Source organism: Chelonoidis abingdonii, chromosome 1 (genome assembly GCF_003597395.2).
Source record: "Chelonoidis abingdonii isolate Lonesome George chromosome 1, CheloAbing_2.0, whole genome shotgun sequence".
NCBI lineage: Eukaryota > Metazoa > Chordata > Testudines > Testudinidae > Chelonoidis > Chelonoidis abingdonii.
The window spans coordinates 109860351-109878752 of NC_133769.1; the positions used below are offsets into that span (position 1 = coordinate 109860351).

At 47.5% G+C, this 18402-nt stretch overlaps 1 protein-coding gene across 1 annotated transcript in view; it reads left to right on the top strand.

Moving 5' to 3' along the window:
* The first annotated feature begins 2572 nt into the window (after positions 1 to 2572).
* Positions 2573 to 18402, top strand: part of LOC116826442 (uncharacterized) — a 64534-nt gene continuing 48704 nt past the window's right edge. The window contains exons 1-7 of the mRNA XM_032783172.2: positions 2573 to 2716; positions 4988 to 5091; positions 6077 to 6191; positions 8274 to 8448; positions 10550 to 10661; positions 11749 to 11855; positions 13321 to 13447. Of these exons, the coding sequence (XP_032639063.2) occupies positions 2586 to 2716; positions 4988 to 5091; positions 6077 to 6191; positions 8274 to 8448; positions 10550 to 10661; positions 11749 to 11855; positions 13321 to 13447 (871 nt within the window). The 5' untranslated portion in view covers positions 2573 to 2585. The remainder of the gene's footprint in view (positions 2717 to 4987; positions 5092 to 6076; positions 6192 to 8273; positions 8449 to 10549; positions 10662 to 11748; positions 11856 to 13320; positions 13448 to 18402) is intronic.

Genomic DNA, 18402 nt, shown 5'->3' on the forward strand with positions numbered 1-18402 from the left:
AGTTACATATTACGGCTTACTGTGGTATAGAAATAATAGGCTACTGATTACTTTAGTTACTTTTATGTTCTGTATGGAAGTTGCACAGAAAGGTTGTGGCTGTACTGGATGGATCCCATGACATCATAATTCATGCCCGATAAAAGGATTGCCAATGAAAGTAATGGATAGTAACATGTGTTTAACCCTAGGCTGAAGACTAGCATCCCCTTCAGAAAAAAAGTACACAGAAGAAAAAGATGGGTCCAGTGATAAGGCAGCTTGTGTAGAACCTCCTCCAGCCTAAGAGCTTGGGATTGGATCAATGATCACAGGGGACTCTGGTAAGGTCCTTTTGATGGTCACTAATAAGAAGAACCTGTGATATAGATGAATAAGGTTGACTTAGAGTGACTCATTGTGCTCAGGAAGGTACCATAGGGCAGAATTTGTGTGTGTGACTCTGTATATTTGTATCTTCCCAAAGCTTTCGATTTTATTTGTCTGCTTGTTTTGTAAAGTGGAACTTTAACGTGGAATTTAAAGTAGATTTAAATTTAGATTGGAATTTCCAGACTAAAATTCATGGTGTTTGAGAAACTATTATATCCCCTTAAAGGATGACTTCTCTTTCGCACACTTTGTTTGTGACTGCACTTGTTTTATCATATCCATATATAGGCCCTGATCCTTCACTGAGCACTACATGGGTGGACTCCTCTGCCTGTACAGAGCCCAGTCGATTTCAGTGGGGCTCCATGCACACAGTCACCCATACAGAGCTCAGGATAGGATCAGGGCCTTAGATTGTGAGATATGTGTGGCAAACTAATTCCTAGCGTAAGTAGATGCAACTCCACTTGAAATGAATTGGAGCTAGGCCTGATTATGACAGGATTTTAAATTTCCACTGAATTTTAAAGTTTTCAGCATCTTCTGGGCGGATTTAAACAATCTTTTAACACAAAAACCAACATTAAATGGATGAACTATCAGCCTGAAAATGCAACAGGTGGCCAGTGACACTGGGACTAACATTAACTATGCCTTTTGTCTTTAGCAAGACAAAGGAGATGAAAGAAAAAAAATCTGCCCCTTCAGTGTCAGAATGGATTAAGGGAAGAAAGGATGCATAAAAAGACATATTTCTGATCAACTTAGAGGTCACCTGGAGACATTTGTAAAAGTTATGAGATCCACCCTGACCTTATATTTGATATAATCTCTTGAAAATATGACATATTGTTTATTTTAATTGTTTAGTTCTTTCTAGAGGTTTTTATTTGATTCATCTAAACAAACACTGTGTTTTAGATAGCTACATGTAAGCTTTTGTTTTGGAAAGGAGATAAAGACCATTTCAATTCTAGTTCCAAGTCTGAATCCAGCTCAGATCTGTAGGGTCTGAAAGTAATTACAGTTTGAGAGCTATCCAGTGGCTTTTGTGAAATGAGCTTGTGTTCTCTGTAAATGTCCCAGGGGACAGGTATGCATGTCAGAAAAAGTATAACCAGGGGTGAAAGCAACTTACAGGACTTACCGGTACTGCCGGAGTCCTGAGGGGGCGTGGCCTCATGTGGAAGAGGTGTGTCCTCTCAAGATTTAAAGGCCCTGGGGAACCAGCTGTGGCTGGGAGACCCAGAGCCTTTAAATCAACCAGGGGCTCCCAGCTATAGAGGTGACTGGGAGCCTAAGGGGCAAATTAAAGGACCCGAGGCTCTGGCCACCAGGGGAACTCCAAGCTTTGCGGGGCTGGGGCAGGGATTTAAAGGGCCCAGAGCTCCTGCCACTGAGGGAAGCCCGGAGCCCTTTAAATCCTGGCCCCAGCCCGGCCGCCAGAGCCATGGCGGGATTCAAAGAACTCTGGGCTGCCACAGCCGCGGGGAGCTCTGAGCCCTTTAAATCCCGGCCCCAGCCCTACCACTGGAGCCGCGGCCGGGATTTAAAGGGCTCTAGGCTGCCCACAGCCACGGGGAGCTTTGAGCCCTTTAAATCCCAGCCCCGGCCTGGCCGCCTGAGCCGTGGCCAGGATTCAAAGGGCTCTGGGCTGCCTGCAGCTGTGGGCAGCCCAGAGCCCTTTCAATCCCAGCTGTGGAAGTTGATGCGGTCCAGCACAGCGTACTGGCTCTTGCCGGTACACCATACCAGACCGTACTGGCTTACTTTCACCTCTGAGTATAACCAAACCTGGCACTAACTCCAGCGGCATTCCTTGCGGAGCATTCAAGGACTGAACGGGCATTTAGAGTGAACTACCTGCTCTCCTCCAAAGGTGGGTTTAACACCTCCCATGTTGTAAAGGAAGCTTGTATTGCTACTTTCTGTACTGTCTGTGGATAAATAAGTAGAACTTAAATCCCCAGGGCTCTCCATTTAGTGACTTTCACCAGCACTAAGTTCATGTTTAAAACCTAGTACAAAGAACAAAGGAACATGAAAAGTGAAAAAAAAAAAAGTGATGTGAAAAGAGGGGAAAATATTTGGCACCAAGTTAGCAAAAGAAATCCCTATTCAGTTGTGAAATTCTCTCCTATCCCCTATGCAGGGACCAGTTCCAGAGCCCCAGCTGCTTAGGCTGTTAATGATAGACTATCTCAGCGTGGAGCATGCGGCTGGAATGCACAACAGCTCAAGCCAATTCTGCTGCAAGCCCCACTAGTCCCACCTCCCTGCAGAGCTGCTTGAGTGACAATTTAGTGCAGACAACAGCCCATGGATGTCAGACAGAAACCCAGAGGTAAGAGACTGACAACATACCAGTCCGCCACTTAATGAAATCAAAATGCTGATGGTACATAACAAAGAGCTTCTGGCTGGGAGGGTTTGGGGGAGGGTTACTTGGGGAAAAGCTAGTTTAAACTAGAACTGTGTGAAACTTTTGTAATGAAACTTCATATCTTTTGTTATAAACCAAAAGTTCAGGCAGGGTTTGCTAAAATGTCTGCCAAGTTCAAAAATCTCTCAGTAAACCTAGTCTGAATATTAAGTGAATGTTGGCTGAATAGTTTCTAGTAAACCTGAGGTAATGTAGGGTTTTGAGTGGAAACAAGTTGGTTTTGATTCCCAAACAGGTGCAACTTGGCAATTTCAGCTGATGTTTCACATTCAGTTTGGGGGCTTATTTAAAACTGGAAACTCAGCACAAAACTGGAGTGACCTGATATCCAGCTATCTTCAAAGAAGTTACACGAGGGCTGAATTTGGCCTGCGGGCGGCAGGCTCACAACTCAAAACTAGAAAGTTTGTGTGAACCCTTGGGGATCCCAAACTGTTGGAGTTTAGCACAGACCTAATAAAGAGCACATATATAGAAGGGGGATTTTGCTCCCCAGAGATCATATCTGATTCCAAACATTTAATGAAATGAAGGGTTTTTTTAGTAAGGACAGATTAAAAGAGGATTATTGACATCTGGATTTGGCCCACTGTTTAGGTCAGGAGGGTCTCATCTCTCTTGGCAACTGATGTTTGGTGGCTTGAGAGAGAATATCTGTAAGAACTATTCCTCCTGTTATATCAAACAGACCCATTCCTTCCTTACAGGTGGATTTCTGAGATTCTATCAAAAATCACCTACTGAGTGTGCATATATTAATTATTATTAATTATTTCTATTATAGTAGTGCCTAGAGGTCCCAACTGAGAACAGGGCCTCACTGTGCTAGCCACTGCGTGAACCCATAGTAAAAAGACACTTCCTGTCCTGAAGAGTTTACAGTCTCACTGAACAAGACAGACAAAGGAAGTATTATCCCATTTCACAGCTGGAAAACCGAGACCCAGAGGATTAAGAGACTTGCCCTGGTTCACACAGGAAGTCTGTGAAGGAGCCAAGAATTGCTCCTGACTCCTAGTCCATTGCCTTCACCACAAGCCCATCTCTTTCTATGGAATTAGCTTTCTATTTAGATATATAATTTTTTTAGAATGAAGGAATAGTTTCAGACATTAACAGAAGTTGTTCAGAGAAAAGAATAGCTTCTGGAGAAGGACTGAAAGAACTATTGTTAGAGTTGAACTGAAACTCCCCATTTCCAGCCCTTTGTACCTTTTTATGTAGTGATTACATAAAGTAAGAGATTATTCAGCCCTCTTGTTTCTGGGGAAGCTAGTCTGTCTCTCTGTATTTACTATCTGCCATCCAGGGCTGGTGCTACCATTTAGGCAGACTAGGCGGTTGCCTAGGGCACCAGGATTTGGGGGCGCCACAAAGCGGTGCCCTCCAATTTTTTTTTTTAAGTGTTTGAGCGGCCACTGCCCTGGGAGGGAGAGGGAGTCTGAGCTGCCGCTGGCAACCCAGGGGTTCCCCTGGGTCAGCACGCCGCCGCCGGCAGCCTGAGGGTTCCCTGGGGTCAGCGCGCCGCTGCCAGCAGCCTGAGGGTTCTCTGGGGTTAGCGCGCCGCCGCCGGCAGCTTGGGGGTTCCACCGTGCAGTCACTGCTTCGCTTCTCCCGCCTTCCAGGCTTGCGGCGCCAATCAGCTGTTTGGCGCCGCAAGCCTGAGAGCAGAATTAGAGCAGGACAGCATGCTGGGAGAGGACACGGAGCAGAGGTGAGCTAGGGTGGGGAGGTACCGCAGGGCTCCCCGGGCCTGGGGGTTGGGAGCTGCTGCAGGGGGCGAGGAGCTGCCGTGGTGGGGGGGCGCCTCAGGGCAGAGGGGAGCTGCTGCAGGGCTAGGGGGACGCAAGGTGGAAGTTTTGCCTAGAGCGCAAAACTTCCTTGCACCGACTGTGCTGCCATCTGGCTTTCTCTTTGTCTGCAGGTTTCTTTCTTTGCACATTTTACCATACTGCTTACCACTTTGTCTAAGGCACCCAAAACCCGAGTTCATCTATACATAGGATTTTTCCATCTGTTAGCCCATCCTCTACAACACATACAACTTGTTTTCTCAATCTGGAGATCACAGGGAGCCGGGCTGCAGTTAATGATTAATAAGCAGTTTGGGAAACAGTAAGGTCACTGCCTTCTATAGTACTTTCATTTGACATGGCATTGCTCTCCTGACAGTGCCATCCCTGCACACAGCATGATTGGAAATCTGGCCTGTACCTTGGGAAGACAAACAGGTGCTGTGGCTCCTAGGATCATCCAGATGAGAAGATTCCTACATGGTGAGTAGTGTCCTCTGAAAAAGTCCCTGTGAGCGGAATGCACCCAGGATCCTGTCTGGGAACAATGCAGAGGCAGCTCACTCAAGGTAGCCTGAGGCCTTTTAAAACTCATTTCACAGAGAGCTTCTGTTTTATGGCATTTATAGGGAAAAGTATGGGGCAAGGGAATTTCAGTGCATGATACTGTAATGTCTTGGCTGTGGTGGTATTTTTACCACACCCTTCTCAAATCATGGCAGGCTTGCAAAGCCCAGTTCTCCTCTCACTTACACCAGTGTAAATTGGGATTAGCTTCACTGAAGTCTCTGGAGTTACACAGCTGTAAAATTGGTGGGAGAGGATAATGAGGCCTATAATGTTCAGTATGAAATTGATTGACAATTGACTTCACAGTTCAGATTTCAGGAGAAGCATGACTGGGACCCTTTGATGCTAGTGCAATACAAAAAATAATAAAGAATAATCCTCGGATTAAAAGGATCCTAATCACTCTTCAAGCTCTACATTACTCCTAATAAAATTGTTTGTCTAAATTTCATGGCACCTTGGGCATAGATCTGATCTTGGGCTATCTGAATTCCTGCCTATGGTGAATACTGTAGGTGCTGAGCTGATACAGAATAAGTTCATAGCTTTCTCTTCTCAAAATTTCCTCTAAAATTGGTCTCAAAATGATGAATTCTTTTCTGGTTTGTGGCACTAAGTAATATATTTACTTGAAAAGTCTGAATAATTTCTAAATTTCCTTACCCAAATGATTTAATATTTCAAGCAGGTTTTGCTTTCGCATGGCTTTGCAGGACACAGGACAGATTCACAAAAATTGGGACTGTCCCATAAAAATTAGGTTGTGTGCTCATCTCAGTTTGATCCTCCATATCCCTATTCAGCTATCCCCACGCTGCCTAATGTAGATCAGTTTGATAAATCAAAAAGTCTATTGTCACCTTAAAATATAAATGATTTTCCTATATTTTATTCCTAGGAACTCATTTCAGGGTTTCATCTTCTGTGGAGGAAGCTCTGGCTGATGGGAGACCGATCGTAGCCTTGGAGAGCACCATCATTACACATGGCATGCCCTATCCCCAGAATTTGAGGTTGTAGATTTGATGACCCTAGTGCAGCAAAATTGTACGGTTGTGTCTGATAATCTGTGGGCCTGTTTCTGTATTTGTGGTTCACCCAAAGCTGCCACTACAATTAATGGGAACGGAGGGTGTGGTAAGCATGCAGAATATGACTTTGGTTACAAAACAGCTGCATCTGGGCTTCCAAAGACAGCAGAACTGTATGATAAACCCTAGATTTACATGTACTATACATATCCATCTGTAGCATCAAATCCCTGGGTCTCTTCACAAAGTGGCAGCAAATGACGACGTTGCCCCATCTGGATAGAGAGCTCAGGCATTTGTGGCTGTATGGCTTGTGGAGACCTTGCAAGTACTCATCAGTTTCTTTGGCTACATCTTTTATAATGTAAAAGTTACTGGAATAGAGTGATGACCTCTGCTCATCTGTACCTGTAAGAACATTGGCTGTAAATGCCACTGCAATGTTCTCCTGGACTCTCTTGTTGGCCTACGCTAAGGCAGCACTGTGCCAAGGAACCCCATCTCTGCAACCAACTCTCTACTTGTGCGTACCCTCTATATAAGTATTCCTCTGAGGGACAGTGCCAAACATGTAAGCAATCTCCCATACTTTTGCTTAGCTACTGAGCCATGGCAGAGGAAGGTTACTGTACTGAATTTTCTATTAGTTTCTTATACAGCCATTATTTTCCTCTGGTGCTGTTCCTTAGAGATCAGAATGCAGTGAGTTCTGTTTTAGTGAGAAGGCAGCCTAGGACAGGTACAGAAGCCCCAGGGGCAGAAGGACCTGCCAAATCTGCATTCTGCTCAACAAGAAATGAAGTAGTCTCACAAATTAGTAAATAAAAAGCCTGCAAAGACGAGGAAGCCCCAACTTGCAGCATTTCAGTATCCCATGCCTTTCACTGTCCATATCCAAAGTCAGCACTATGAGAGGAGGAATTTGAGTGTCTAATGAAGACTTGGAATAGGTGGCTATCCAGTAAAGGTGTATGAGTTGTGATTCATTAGCCAGTTAATACAATATGTTTTATAAAAAACAATCCCATTCTTCAAGAGGATCATTTACACTAAATACCCTCACATTTCAGGGAGCTGACAGCACTTGGCCTACATCAGTAGTTCTTAAACGTTTGTACAGGTGACCTCTTTTATATAGAAGCCTCTGAGTGCGACCCCTCTTATAAATTAAAAAAAACTTTTGCATATATTTAACACCATTATAAATGCTAGAGGCAAAGTGGGGTTTGAGGTGGAGACTGATAGCTCATGATCCCCCATGTAATGCCCTTGCCACCCTCTGAGGGGTCCCGACCCCCAGTTTGAGAGCCCCTGGCCTACATCTTCATGTCTTACAAAACAGGTATGGAGGTACCAAATATAAGCACATGCCAGATTATGTGTAATTGCTTCCTTAAGATACCAAATCATTACCCTTCGGTTCTCCATGATATTCACCTTCAGCTGTTCGGTGGAGAGAAAAGCTGGCATGGTACAGTAAATCAAGTTAATGGAAACAAATCCCATCCACACCTGTTTGCTCTGTGACGTGGAAAGCCACTTTTACATAAATAATCTATGGCACAATTTAGGAAGAGTTCTCAGTCTCTTCCACCCACACCTGCCCTGGTTTACCTTTTAGGATGAAGTCAGAACTGATAAGTGACTCGGGACATATAGTACTTTTTTCTTCACTGGCCACAGAATAGACCTGGGTGCATATTAGGGAAGACTATAATTAAACATCACCACCACAAATCATATCTCCTCTAATCTATGCAACACAGACAGGCAGGTCAGACCTTCAGACACCCGCTGGAAACTAAATATATAAAGGGCCCAATTTTCAGAGCTACTGAGCATTGGCAACGTGGCAATGGGAGCTGTGGGAAGATCTGCACCTCTGGCAATGAGATCCAAAGACTTCTGCTAGTTGTAAGGTGCAGGAGAGGAATCAGATTTAGCAGAAGTTGAGGGAATGTTATAGAGCAGGAACTGGAACATGGTGGCAGAGAGATCTGAAAATATTTCCCACCTTATCATTTTTCTGTTTTATTTTTTGTTGCTCTGTCTGTATTACTCCAGCATGGCCAGAGAGGTGGAAGAGATTGTAAGGACAAATGGGTCAGTACCTGCAACCGTGGGCATTTTAAATGGCAGGATCCACATCGGCCTCAATGATGAGGAACTTCGGTTTCTGGCAAAGAGCAAAAATTTAGTTAAAGTATCTCGGAGGGACCTTCCCTACGTTCTCAGCCAGGTACTGTATGTAGATCTTCATTGCCATCAAGTTTTCTTTATAGCAATGTTATGCTGCCCCAGCCTAAACCCAGGTGGGAAAAGTACTTCTCATTGTCCTGAAGATGTCATATACAATTTTCTATTATTAAGATGACATGTTCACAAAACATGTTCCTAACTAGATTCCACACTAGTAGAGCTGGGAAACCACAATTTGATAGCCATTTCCCCAAGGAAATCATTCTGTGCTGGTTCAGAGCATGAAAAGTGAGGCTTGGCTTAGGGCATACACATTATAGTGAAAAAGAACTGGTGTGTTGCAAATGATGGTCAATGCAACAACAATGATAGGCCATACACTTTAAACATGCACACAACTGTTAAAGTGATTTTAACTACTCAGGAGAATTGCCAATTTGAAAGCCCTGGTGCCTAAAATCTTCTGTTTATCGGCAAAGCATGCATGGCAAAAAATGGCAGCAGTACCAGACTCCTCACATAGACTTGCCAACGTGCCTTAATCCTGGTATAATAGGAACACTTCCAGGAATGAAGGGGAGTTCCTTCTTTGCCCCCTCTGCTGGGATTATTAACAAGGTGCCAATTATGGTGGGGTTTTTGTTTTGTTTTTTAATGATGTGGATGACTGTCCACTAGGAATTAGACTGAGACCATCTGCTCATTTTGCATAGGCCAATGAACAGCAATAAGACAGCAATGACTTTAGGTTGTTATTTGTCTGGATTGGATTCAGTTTGGTGACGAGCCATTACTAGGATTTTTTAAACAAATATTTACAGTACAACCTCATGAATTTGGGGCTTCTTGCTTGTCTTCCTTCCCAATAGCTTGGACAAAGATTTGTGACACAGATGCTCCATTTGAATAGTCTATACAGGAAGATTCAAGAGACTTCATCTCCACTCATGATGAGAGACTCCTTTCTCTTCCTGGTGTTATTATGGCTCATGTGTCTAGTGCTGACCTCTGGAGCCCAACGTCAATGTGTCTGCCTGCATGAGCATCTAGAGACCATAGTACCCGTGAATAGCAATACTGACAAGAAAGGATGCCTGATAGAGAAATGATGGGTCAAATTCTCTGCTGGTGTAAATGGACACAGCCCCATTGATTCCATTTGGCCTGATACCTCTGGCAACAGCAGACATGTAACGCTATCCTTTGGGAGCCACAACATTTCATTACTCCACATCTTATCAGCAATATCTAACAGTGTCTTATCTCACACCAGTCACAATCATTCCTTTTCTTGTATGAATCATGCCTCATTAACCTTTTTATTAACCAGGTAATCACTACTGCTATCCAGAGCACAAGCTTACCTTATAATAATAATGAATATGTCATGAACATAGTAGCAGATACATCCCTCACAGAAGTTAGACATGGAAAAGTTCTATTAAACCACCGCCTCCATAGTCCTATTATACCACCCACTCCACTGAAAAATGGCAAGAGCCAGGCTGCATTAGTTACCCTATCTTTGCGGCTCAGCATCTTGTGTTTTGTACTGTGTGCCAAATGTAAGATGGCATAAGACAAGACTCTCTTACACTCAGTTAGACTTCCTCAGACCTACTTACACCCACTTACCGATATGTTAGGGAGCCCAAGTTAATGTAATTCACATACTGTATCTTCTGGCCTCTCAGTAGATACAATAGTATAACTGGCTATATAAAAGAGAGGGCTATAGCAAGAAAAGCAACATCCATCAAGGTGCAAGAATGTGGAAGTTAAAGACACTCTGCAGTGTATCAGTTACATCAGAATAAGTTCCTCAGCACTTACTTTTCCATCACAGTTCTTATATTGCGCGCACACACATGCACACGCACGCACTCTCTGTACTATTTGAGTGCCCTTAGGAGTCAGGCTGCGTAAGGGAATTTAAAGTATGACACCATCTCTGAGTATGGATTGCAAAGGAATGTTTTTGGTTTTCCCTGAGGATTTGTTAAAAAGAATACTGTAGCAGTTCTCTGTTACCTGCAAACTGGGCACAGCAGAATGTTTTGCAACTGCTGGTAGTTTGTCCACGAACATACAGTTCCCCATGTCACATAGTATGTGGATTATGACTGACTGTTCCATTACAGGGTTTGTCTGGCGGTACCACTGTGTCAGGGACAATGATTGTGGCACACAAAGCAGGAATCCCCGTGTTTGTGACAGGAGGGATCGGAGGGGTCCATCGCGAAGGAGAGAAGAGTAAGAGGAGCATTGCACTTCATATTGTCTCTTTGTTGTTGAATTAAATGTTACAGTTTTATTTGTTTACATCCACCTTTTCCCTCTTTTCTGATTAGTCTGTATAGGTCCACCGTATTCTCCTGCTGGGAAGAGTAAAACAATCACCCTCAGCCTTATTCCAAAGATGGGGATAAATCTACACTAAGATACCACAGTGCTTGGTATCTATAGCACAAAGTTTAATTGGCACACTTCTCAGAAAAATATCCCTGACTACACTGGCCAGGGAAATCATACAAGAACCCTATCAGGAACAGGCCTGTAGACATAGTTGATGCTGGCATGGTTTCAGCATGAGTGTCGTCAGGACCTCTGATATTTCACCTGCCTTTCTTTCCCATTCTTTCTCTCCACAAGGCTCAACTTCTTTCTCTGGGACACCTATATTCCCCAAGAGAGGTGGAAGCTTGTCTTGACTTTTCTCCCATCCACAGAATAGTGTGTATACCATTTGATGTTGCTTGCTAGCCAGTAATTCAGTCCAATGGGAGCAGGCTGCACCCTTTGTAGTAGCAAGCTATGCTGATACAGACTACCAGGGGAGCTGAAGTTATTGCGAATACGGATAAATATGCTTGGCTCTCTGTACTCAGGTGAGACTCTCTTGCAAGTGACCAGAATTGGGCCCTGGTCACTGCTTAGGATGGATGACCCATAAAGGACAACCTAGAATGCTGTAGGAACATGACTTTTTAGTGGCATTCTTCCTTCTGAATCAGTACTGAACCAAATGCTCCAGCATAGTGTTGGAGGCACTGTGCTGCTGAAAGGGCTGCCTTTCGGATGAGATGTAAAACCAAGACCATGATCCCTTGTGATCAAGAAAGATCCCACAGCACATTTTGCAAGTGAGGGGGTATGACTCATCGTATTCTGGCCAATGTCCAAATTTAGCAAATTATATTCCTCTTATGTAAAATTTGCCCTGCAATTTTAATTGGACACAACATTCTTCTTCACTTCCATCTCCCCAGCAAGTGAGGAGAGCATAACAATTAGGAATGCAACTCTGTCACTAACACAAAGACTACTTTTCCCTTAACAGCTATGGATGTGAGTGCTGACCTGACCGAACTAGGACGCACTGCAGTTGCTGTGGTTTCCGCAGGCGTTAAGTCTATTCTGGACATTGGTAGGACGCTGGAATATCTGGTAGGTAGTACAAGTTGTTGTGTGGGCTGCTGAAAATGAGGGCAGAGAAGAGAACCAGTCAACCCCCGATAGCCCTATTGTTCTTGTTAACATTGTCTCACTAAACCAGGTTCTAAGGCCAGGGGTCGGCAACCTATGACACGCGTGCCAAAGACGGCACGCAAGCCAATTTTTAATGGCACGCTAGAGCCTGCCAGGACTCCAGCATGCCACTAAAAATCCTGCCCAGCCCTGCCCGCTCTCCCCTCCCCGCCCCTGCGGGGGTAGGGAGCAGAAGCATAGCCGTGCACACGGGGTGAGCAAATAGCCCCACTCTCCCGGCATGGCAAGCCATGGGGTCCGCGCTCCCGGGCTGAGTGCAGCAAGCTTCTGGCCCCTCCCCTGCCTTCTCCCCTCCCCTGGAGCCCTGCCGCTGCGTGCAGCGCTCTGGGGGTCGGGGCTGCGCACTCCCGCAGGGCAGCGTGTCTGGCTCTGCGTGGAGCCTCAAGGTAAAGGGTCCAGGGCTGGGGGGGGTTGGATAACGGGTGGGGGCAGTCAGGGGACATAGAGCAGGGTGGGTTGGAGGAGGGGGGGTAGTCGGCGGGCGCAGGGTTGGAGTCTTAGGGGCCAGCACCAACCTCTCCCTGAGCCTTACCCGCCCTGCCCCACAACACAAGCCACGCCCTCTGCCTGAGCCTCCACACCTCCCAAGGCCCCCTGCACTGAGCCTGTACCTCCCTCATACCACCCAGCCCTTCTGCTTAGACTCCTTCATTCCCCCACACACACACAACCAGCCTAGGACTCTGGTTACCCCACCATACCTAGCCCCCCCTGCCCGACACCTCCCAGCCCCCAACCTGACTCTAGTCCTGTCCCCAGCCCTCTGGGTCTCCCGCTGCCTGCCCAGCCTAGCTGCTGGGTCGGGGTTCTGGCTGCTGACCCTTGCAGCGGGGGTCCCAGCCCAGGCCTCGCTCAGCCCGCTGCTGGCCTAGGTGAACAGAACCCCAGACCAGCAGCGGGCTGAGTGGGCCAGCAGCGTAAAATCAACATTTTAATTTCATTTTAAATGAAACTTCTTAAACATTTTGAAAACCTTGTTTATTTTACAATACAACACTAGTTTAGTTATATAATATATAGACTTATAGAGAGAGACCTTCTAAAAAACATTAAAATGTATTACCGACACGCGAAACCTTAAATTAGAACCGAATGAATAAATGAATACTCGGCACACCACTTCTGAAAGGTTTCCGACCCCTGTTCTAAGGTCATCACATTTGCCTCCACAGTTATGTATCTAATTCCTTGCTTTGAAAAATTACTGTGCAATATCTAGAGTAGAAAAGAAGATGTGTAAAACTAACCAAATTCTATTCTACGGTGTGGCAACTCTTAGCTGAGTAGGTGGGAAAGTAGCCACTGTTGGTGGCTCTTCATTCCATCTGCTGATTATTTGTTCATCTCATCTTCACTGTTGCAGGAGACTCAGGGTGTCTGCGTGGCTGCCTTTGGAGACTCAAGGGAATTCCCTGCCTTCTTCTCCCGTCAGAGTGGTTTCCAAGCACCGTGTCAGGTGCAGAATGAGGAGGAGGCTGCCAAACTTATTGGTGAGTTTGCAGTGGAGAAAGACCCAAGCTGTGAAGTTCAGATTTGGATCAGGAGGCAGAGGTTCACACAGATTGTTGTGTTTTAATGATGTTCTTTCTGTGTTAATTTCACCTGAGGAGGTGGCTGTCCAGAAGAACGCCTTTTCTGTCCCTTTGCTTTGGAAGCAGAGGAGAAAAGGGTCAGCCTTTAGATGGTACCAACTAAGCAGAAGTTATATATGCCCTGAGTCAAGGGTTCTGGAACAATTTGTATAGTGGGAGTGCTGAGACCCACTGAACCAAACTGTAAACCCTGTGTATGATGGAAACCACTTCAATCCAGGGGGTGTGGCAGCACCCCCAGCAGCCCCAGTTCCAGCATCTGTGCTCTGAGTTGCACAGAATCATTTGCAACACCCTGGCACTCTCACATACATGCAGTTTGCCTGCTCTGAGGATCTGGAGGGGTTTCAGGTGAGCCCCTTGTTAACAAAGCTGGCCTCTGGACCTCAGGAAGAAGAATCACAGCTATCTTAAAAAAAAAAAAAAAGGAAGAAGTAGTTTCTATCCCTTTTCATTGCAAAGATGGACTTGAAAACGTAAGCTGATGCAAACTGATTGCTAGGACTGAAGGGACTGTGCAGCTGGTCTCCACTTCTGGAGGAGGCTTTGGAAATTTTCCAGTGGAATGTTTTCTCATTGATTTGCTGAAAAGCAAAATGTTTTGCAGAAATGCATCATGTCACCTTTGATGAAAATCAGTTTTGAGACAAAAATAGAAAAAAAGCATTTCAATAAGGTTGAAACATGCCATTTTGATTTTTTTCAGAACAGAATGTTTTGATCTGCTGTTTCAAAATGAGTTTTTGTTTCAATTTTTTCATTTTGTCTTATGAAATCTAATAGAAAATAAAAAAATTGAAACAAAAAGTCATAAAAAAGTCAAAATCAGAACCAAACTATTTTACTTTGTCAAAACAAACAGTTCAGTTGACCCAAAACACTTTTTTTCTTTTATTGGAATATTTGTTTGTAGGGAGTGTTTTTTGTTTTCAATCCCTTCTGGAATGAAACAATTTTGAAATTGTGAAACTCCCTCTGGAATGAAAAATCTGGGTCCAGCACAGCTCTGGAGTTTAGTTTGGGTATATCCTGAAGAAGCATCTCTCGAACTCTCCCTCAAAATCCTCAGTGCAGCCCCGTGCATGGTATAATTGTGGAAAGAAACTGGTTACAGATAGGGGGACAAGAAATTGTTTTGCAACCTGCCCAGGAACATGAAGCTGGCTCTGCTCGTTAAACTCTTCAGCCCTCTCTGAATTGCTGCGATGGCTGCAGCTACTGCAAAGGGAATTCTCTCCTTATGTCCCCTGTCATGGAGGAGAACCCACATGGTCCCTGCAGCCCCTCCAAACTTCCACCAGCAGTCACAGAATCATAGGATTGGAAGAGATCTCAAGAGGTCATCTAGTCCCTGCACTCAAGGCAGGACCAAGCATTTTCTAGACCATCCCTGACAGTGGATGAGGAGACAGGACCAAGCTGCTATAGCATTGTGTGGGAGTCTTGTGGCCACAGCAACCTACTATTCTGGCCAGAGATTGTGTGTCTGCCCAGCCCCAGCCTGAAGTCAGAAGAGCTGGTATTAGGAGGGAGTGTGGAGCTACATTCTCCCACTCATCCTCATACTTCACCATATTGGGGAGACCGTCTTGCTTACATCCAAACCAGCTAGGAGGGACCTCCAGTGGCCAGGGGAGACCTGCCCACCTTAAGAACCAAAAGGAACTTACTCCCCAACTGACTACTGTGACGAACTGGGACTGTTCCTAATGTTTGCTCTGAATACTGTGTTGGTGCCTCAGTGTCCCCTAGGCAGTTCTTAAGTATCTGGCAGAGCAAAGGGCCAGTGCACCTAATGCCTGGCACTCTGTATCCTAGCAACTGATGGCCTGGGCCCCTCCTCTGCAAAGGTGCCAACTGAAGGTGTTGGAGACAAAGGGATCAGGTGCCTCCTGGCCCGGGAAAGGAGCTGAGCAGAGAGGAGGGGCTGGAGGGGTTGGTTAGTCTGGAGCTACCTGGGGATAAAGAGTGAAGTGCAGACCTAGGGGTCTGGCTCACTGCCCCCCAGAATGGACCCGGCCGAGGGGTCTGGTTCGCTGTATCTACAAAGCTCTGTTTAGACCCTGTTCCTGTCATCGAATAAACCTCTGTTTTGCTGGCTGAGAGTCACGTCTGACTGCAAAGTGGGGGTGCAGGACCCTGTGGCTTCCCCAGGACCCCGCCTGGGTGGGCTCGCTGTTGGAAGCGCACGGAGGGGCAGAGGATGCTGAATGCTCCAAGGAGAGACCCAGGAGGTGAAGACGTGTGAGCTTCTTGCCCTGAACAAGTCTGCTCCGAGGAGAGGAGGCTCCCAAAGTCCTGAACTGGCTTTGTGGGGAGCAGTTCCAGAGCATCGCCCCGCGGACTCCGTGACAACTGGTGGCAGCGGAGGGAGATACTGCACCCCGTGGATGGCGCTTCCTGCAGTAAGTGACTGGGGAGCAGTAAAACAGAGGAGGGATAATGAGGACCAGGCGTGCTGAAGGCGAGAGAGGACGGTTTCAGGGGGCAGTTAACCTCTGGAAGTGTGTGACCAGCGAGAGGACTGTTGGAGTAACAGGGTCCCCCTAAGGACTGCATTTGAGCAGTCTCAGGGGCGGAGGGAGCTTGCCGCTCGACCCTGGGAGAGAGAGAAGGATTTTTGCAGTAGCAGGGTTCCCCTGGGATTGCAGGAGCAGTCCCGGGGCAGAGGAGTCTGCAGCTCGTAACCCTGGCAAAGAGGTGGTGATCACGAGAAAGGCTGGCACACCAGGGTTCTTCCTGGAAACCATGGGGGGGAGCCAAGAGCACACAGGCCTGTGAGTCCAGAGCCACTTGGGAACGGTGAAGTGATGGCCTGTCACCAGCTCCTTAAGAAGGACATTGTGATCCTGTGAACTACAAAGAGAGAGTTTGCACGCATCGGGGAAGTTCACCAAGGCACAGTTAATCGTGCAGTTTGGAGCGAGGAGGGCCGCTCTGAGGAGCAGATTTCCTGACCAGATGGGGCTTACAAGAGGATCTGGGAGCAGCTGAGCAGCAGCAGGCATCCCTGCGAGGAGTCTGGTCCCCAACCAGACAAGGGTCTCTCACGATTGGTTCCCCATCAGGGGATCGGAGACGGATGGGATTGGAGCAGAGCCTGAGAGAGCGAGAGGACCATGAGAGAGAGCAAGAGGCTGTGGAAAAGCTGCAGGAGAAGCAGCAGCAGCACGGACTGGTGATGGTGGAGTGGAGAGACATAGGGGGCTGCCCAGGGGTCAGTGGGGAAACACGCCTGCAGGGGCGAGGCCCTGGGACAGAGGGAACTGTGGTGGTGCAGCCGCAGATGCTGAGGGACTGTGGGACCTGGGTGAAGGTCCCTGGGGTGAAGCCCCTCGCCCTGCCTATGGGCCCGGATCCCTGTGCAGACGCAGGAGGGGTCGGGACTGGCTGGTCATTGGGGTTCTCCAGGATATCGGCTGGAGGCCCTTGTTGGGGTGACTGTCTCCCTTTGGGACAGGATCCAGGCCTGCTTCCTGTAACTGCCGAGGCGTTTGAATTTAAATCCAGGGAACCAATTGGCTGGGATGGAAATGGTCAGTGAAAATGCAAAGACCTTGCTGGCAGTGGGAGGGGCTGCTGGACTCAGGATACCTGCCTACCTGTAACCAGCCCCCCTGGGACTGACCCCCTCCGGGGAGGGAGAGATGCTCCCCCGCCCCCTGCACACCGGAGAGGGGCTCACGCTGGCTCTGATGCTGAGACCAGAGCAGAGGAGCTCGCTGCCTGCCCCCACTGGGACAGCCAGGGCAGCGCTGAGCACGGGGGGAGCTGAGACCCCGCTGAGTGGGGGACACCCAGGCAAGGGCAGGTCAGCTGCCAACCAGGTTTGCCTGGTCCAGACGTGCTGCTGGGAAATGATTATACAGCAGGGAGGGAGCTACCAGGGACAAGGCTCAGGGAGGCTGTGACCCCAGGCCCAGCCAGTGAGAGGGAGCAGGTCCCACTCCCTGCCCCAGCAGCTGAATCCCAGACCGAGCTGCAGAGAGATCCCTCCTTGGAGAAGCTGAGGAACTTGCTGGTCACAGCGCTGCAAACCCCTTGGGGAAGGCTGCAGGGACAGAGTCCTGTGGGGGAAGGGATTCCTGTCCCGGGAATGGGACTCCCCAAGAGGAAGTAGAACTGAGGGGAATCAGGAGGCAGCTGGTGTGCCCCAGGAATCCACAGGGTTCTTCCCTCTCAAGCTGCTGGATGGGAGGAGAGTGAGGGGACCCCTGACCGGAAAGGGGAGGATTGGGAGGAGAAGGGAAAAGACCCCCTGGTGGATCTCTTCCCTGAGGTGGGAGCCAATCTCCCCATCAGGTGTTCCCATTCAGAGTCACTGGGAAAGCAACCCAGATCCTGGAGAGAGAGGTCAAGGACATGCTGGCTTTAGATGGGATCCAGCCGTTTTACAGCCCATGGGCCTCATCCGTGGGGCTGATCCCCAAGGGGAGACAGGATGGTCTCGTTTATGGGGGCTATCAGAAGCTTAAAGCCATCACAGTGTCCGATGCCGCCCCATGCCTAGGCCTGGGGAGATTCTAGACCAGCAGAGGGGATGGAGAACTTGCCCTGGCAGACACTGATAACTTGTGCATCTTTAGCCAGACCTGGGAGGAACAGGTGTCCCCAGGTGAAGAGGGGGCTGGGCTGCCTCAAGGAGGTGGGACTGATGGTAAAAGTTGGAAAGTATAAGATGGGGATGGCAGAGGTGTTGTATCTGGGCCACAAGGTGGGGAGCGGGCTGCCCAAGCCCAGAGCTGGCCAAGGCCAAGATGGGGGCTCTTAACCAAGAGAGCCCGAATTGCAGCCCAGAGTGCTGGGAGAAGACCCTGTCCCAGTTTAAACCCAGGAGTATTGGGGTGGCAAAG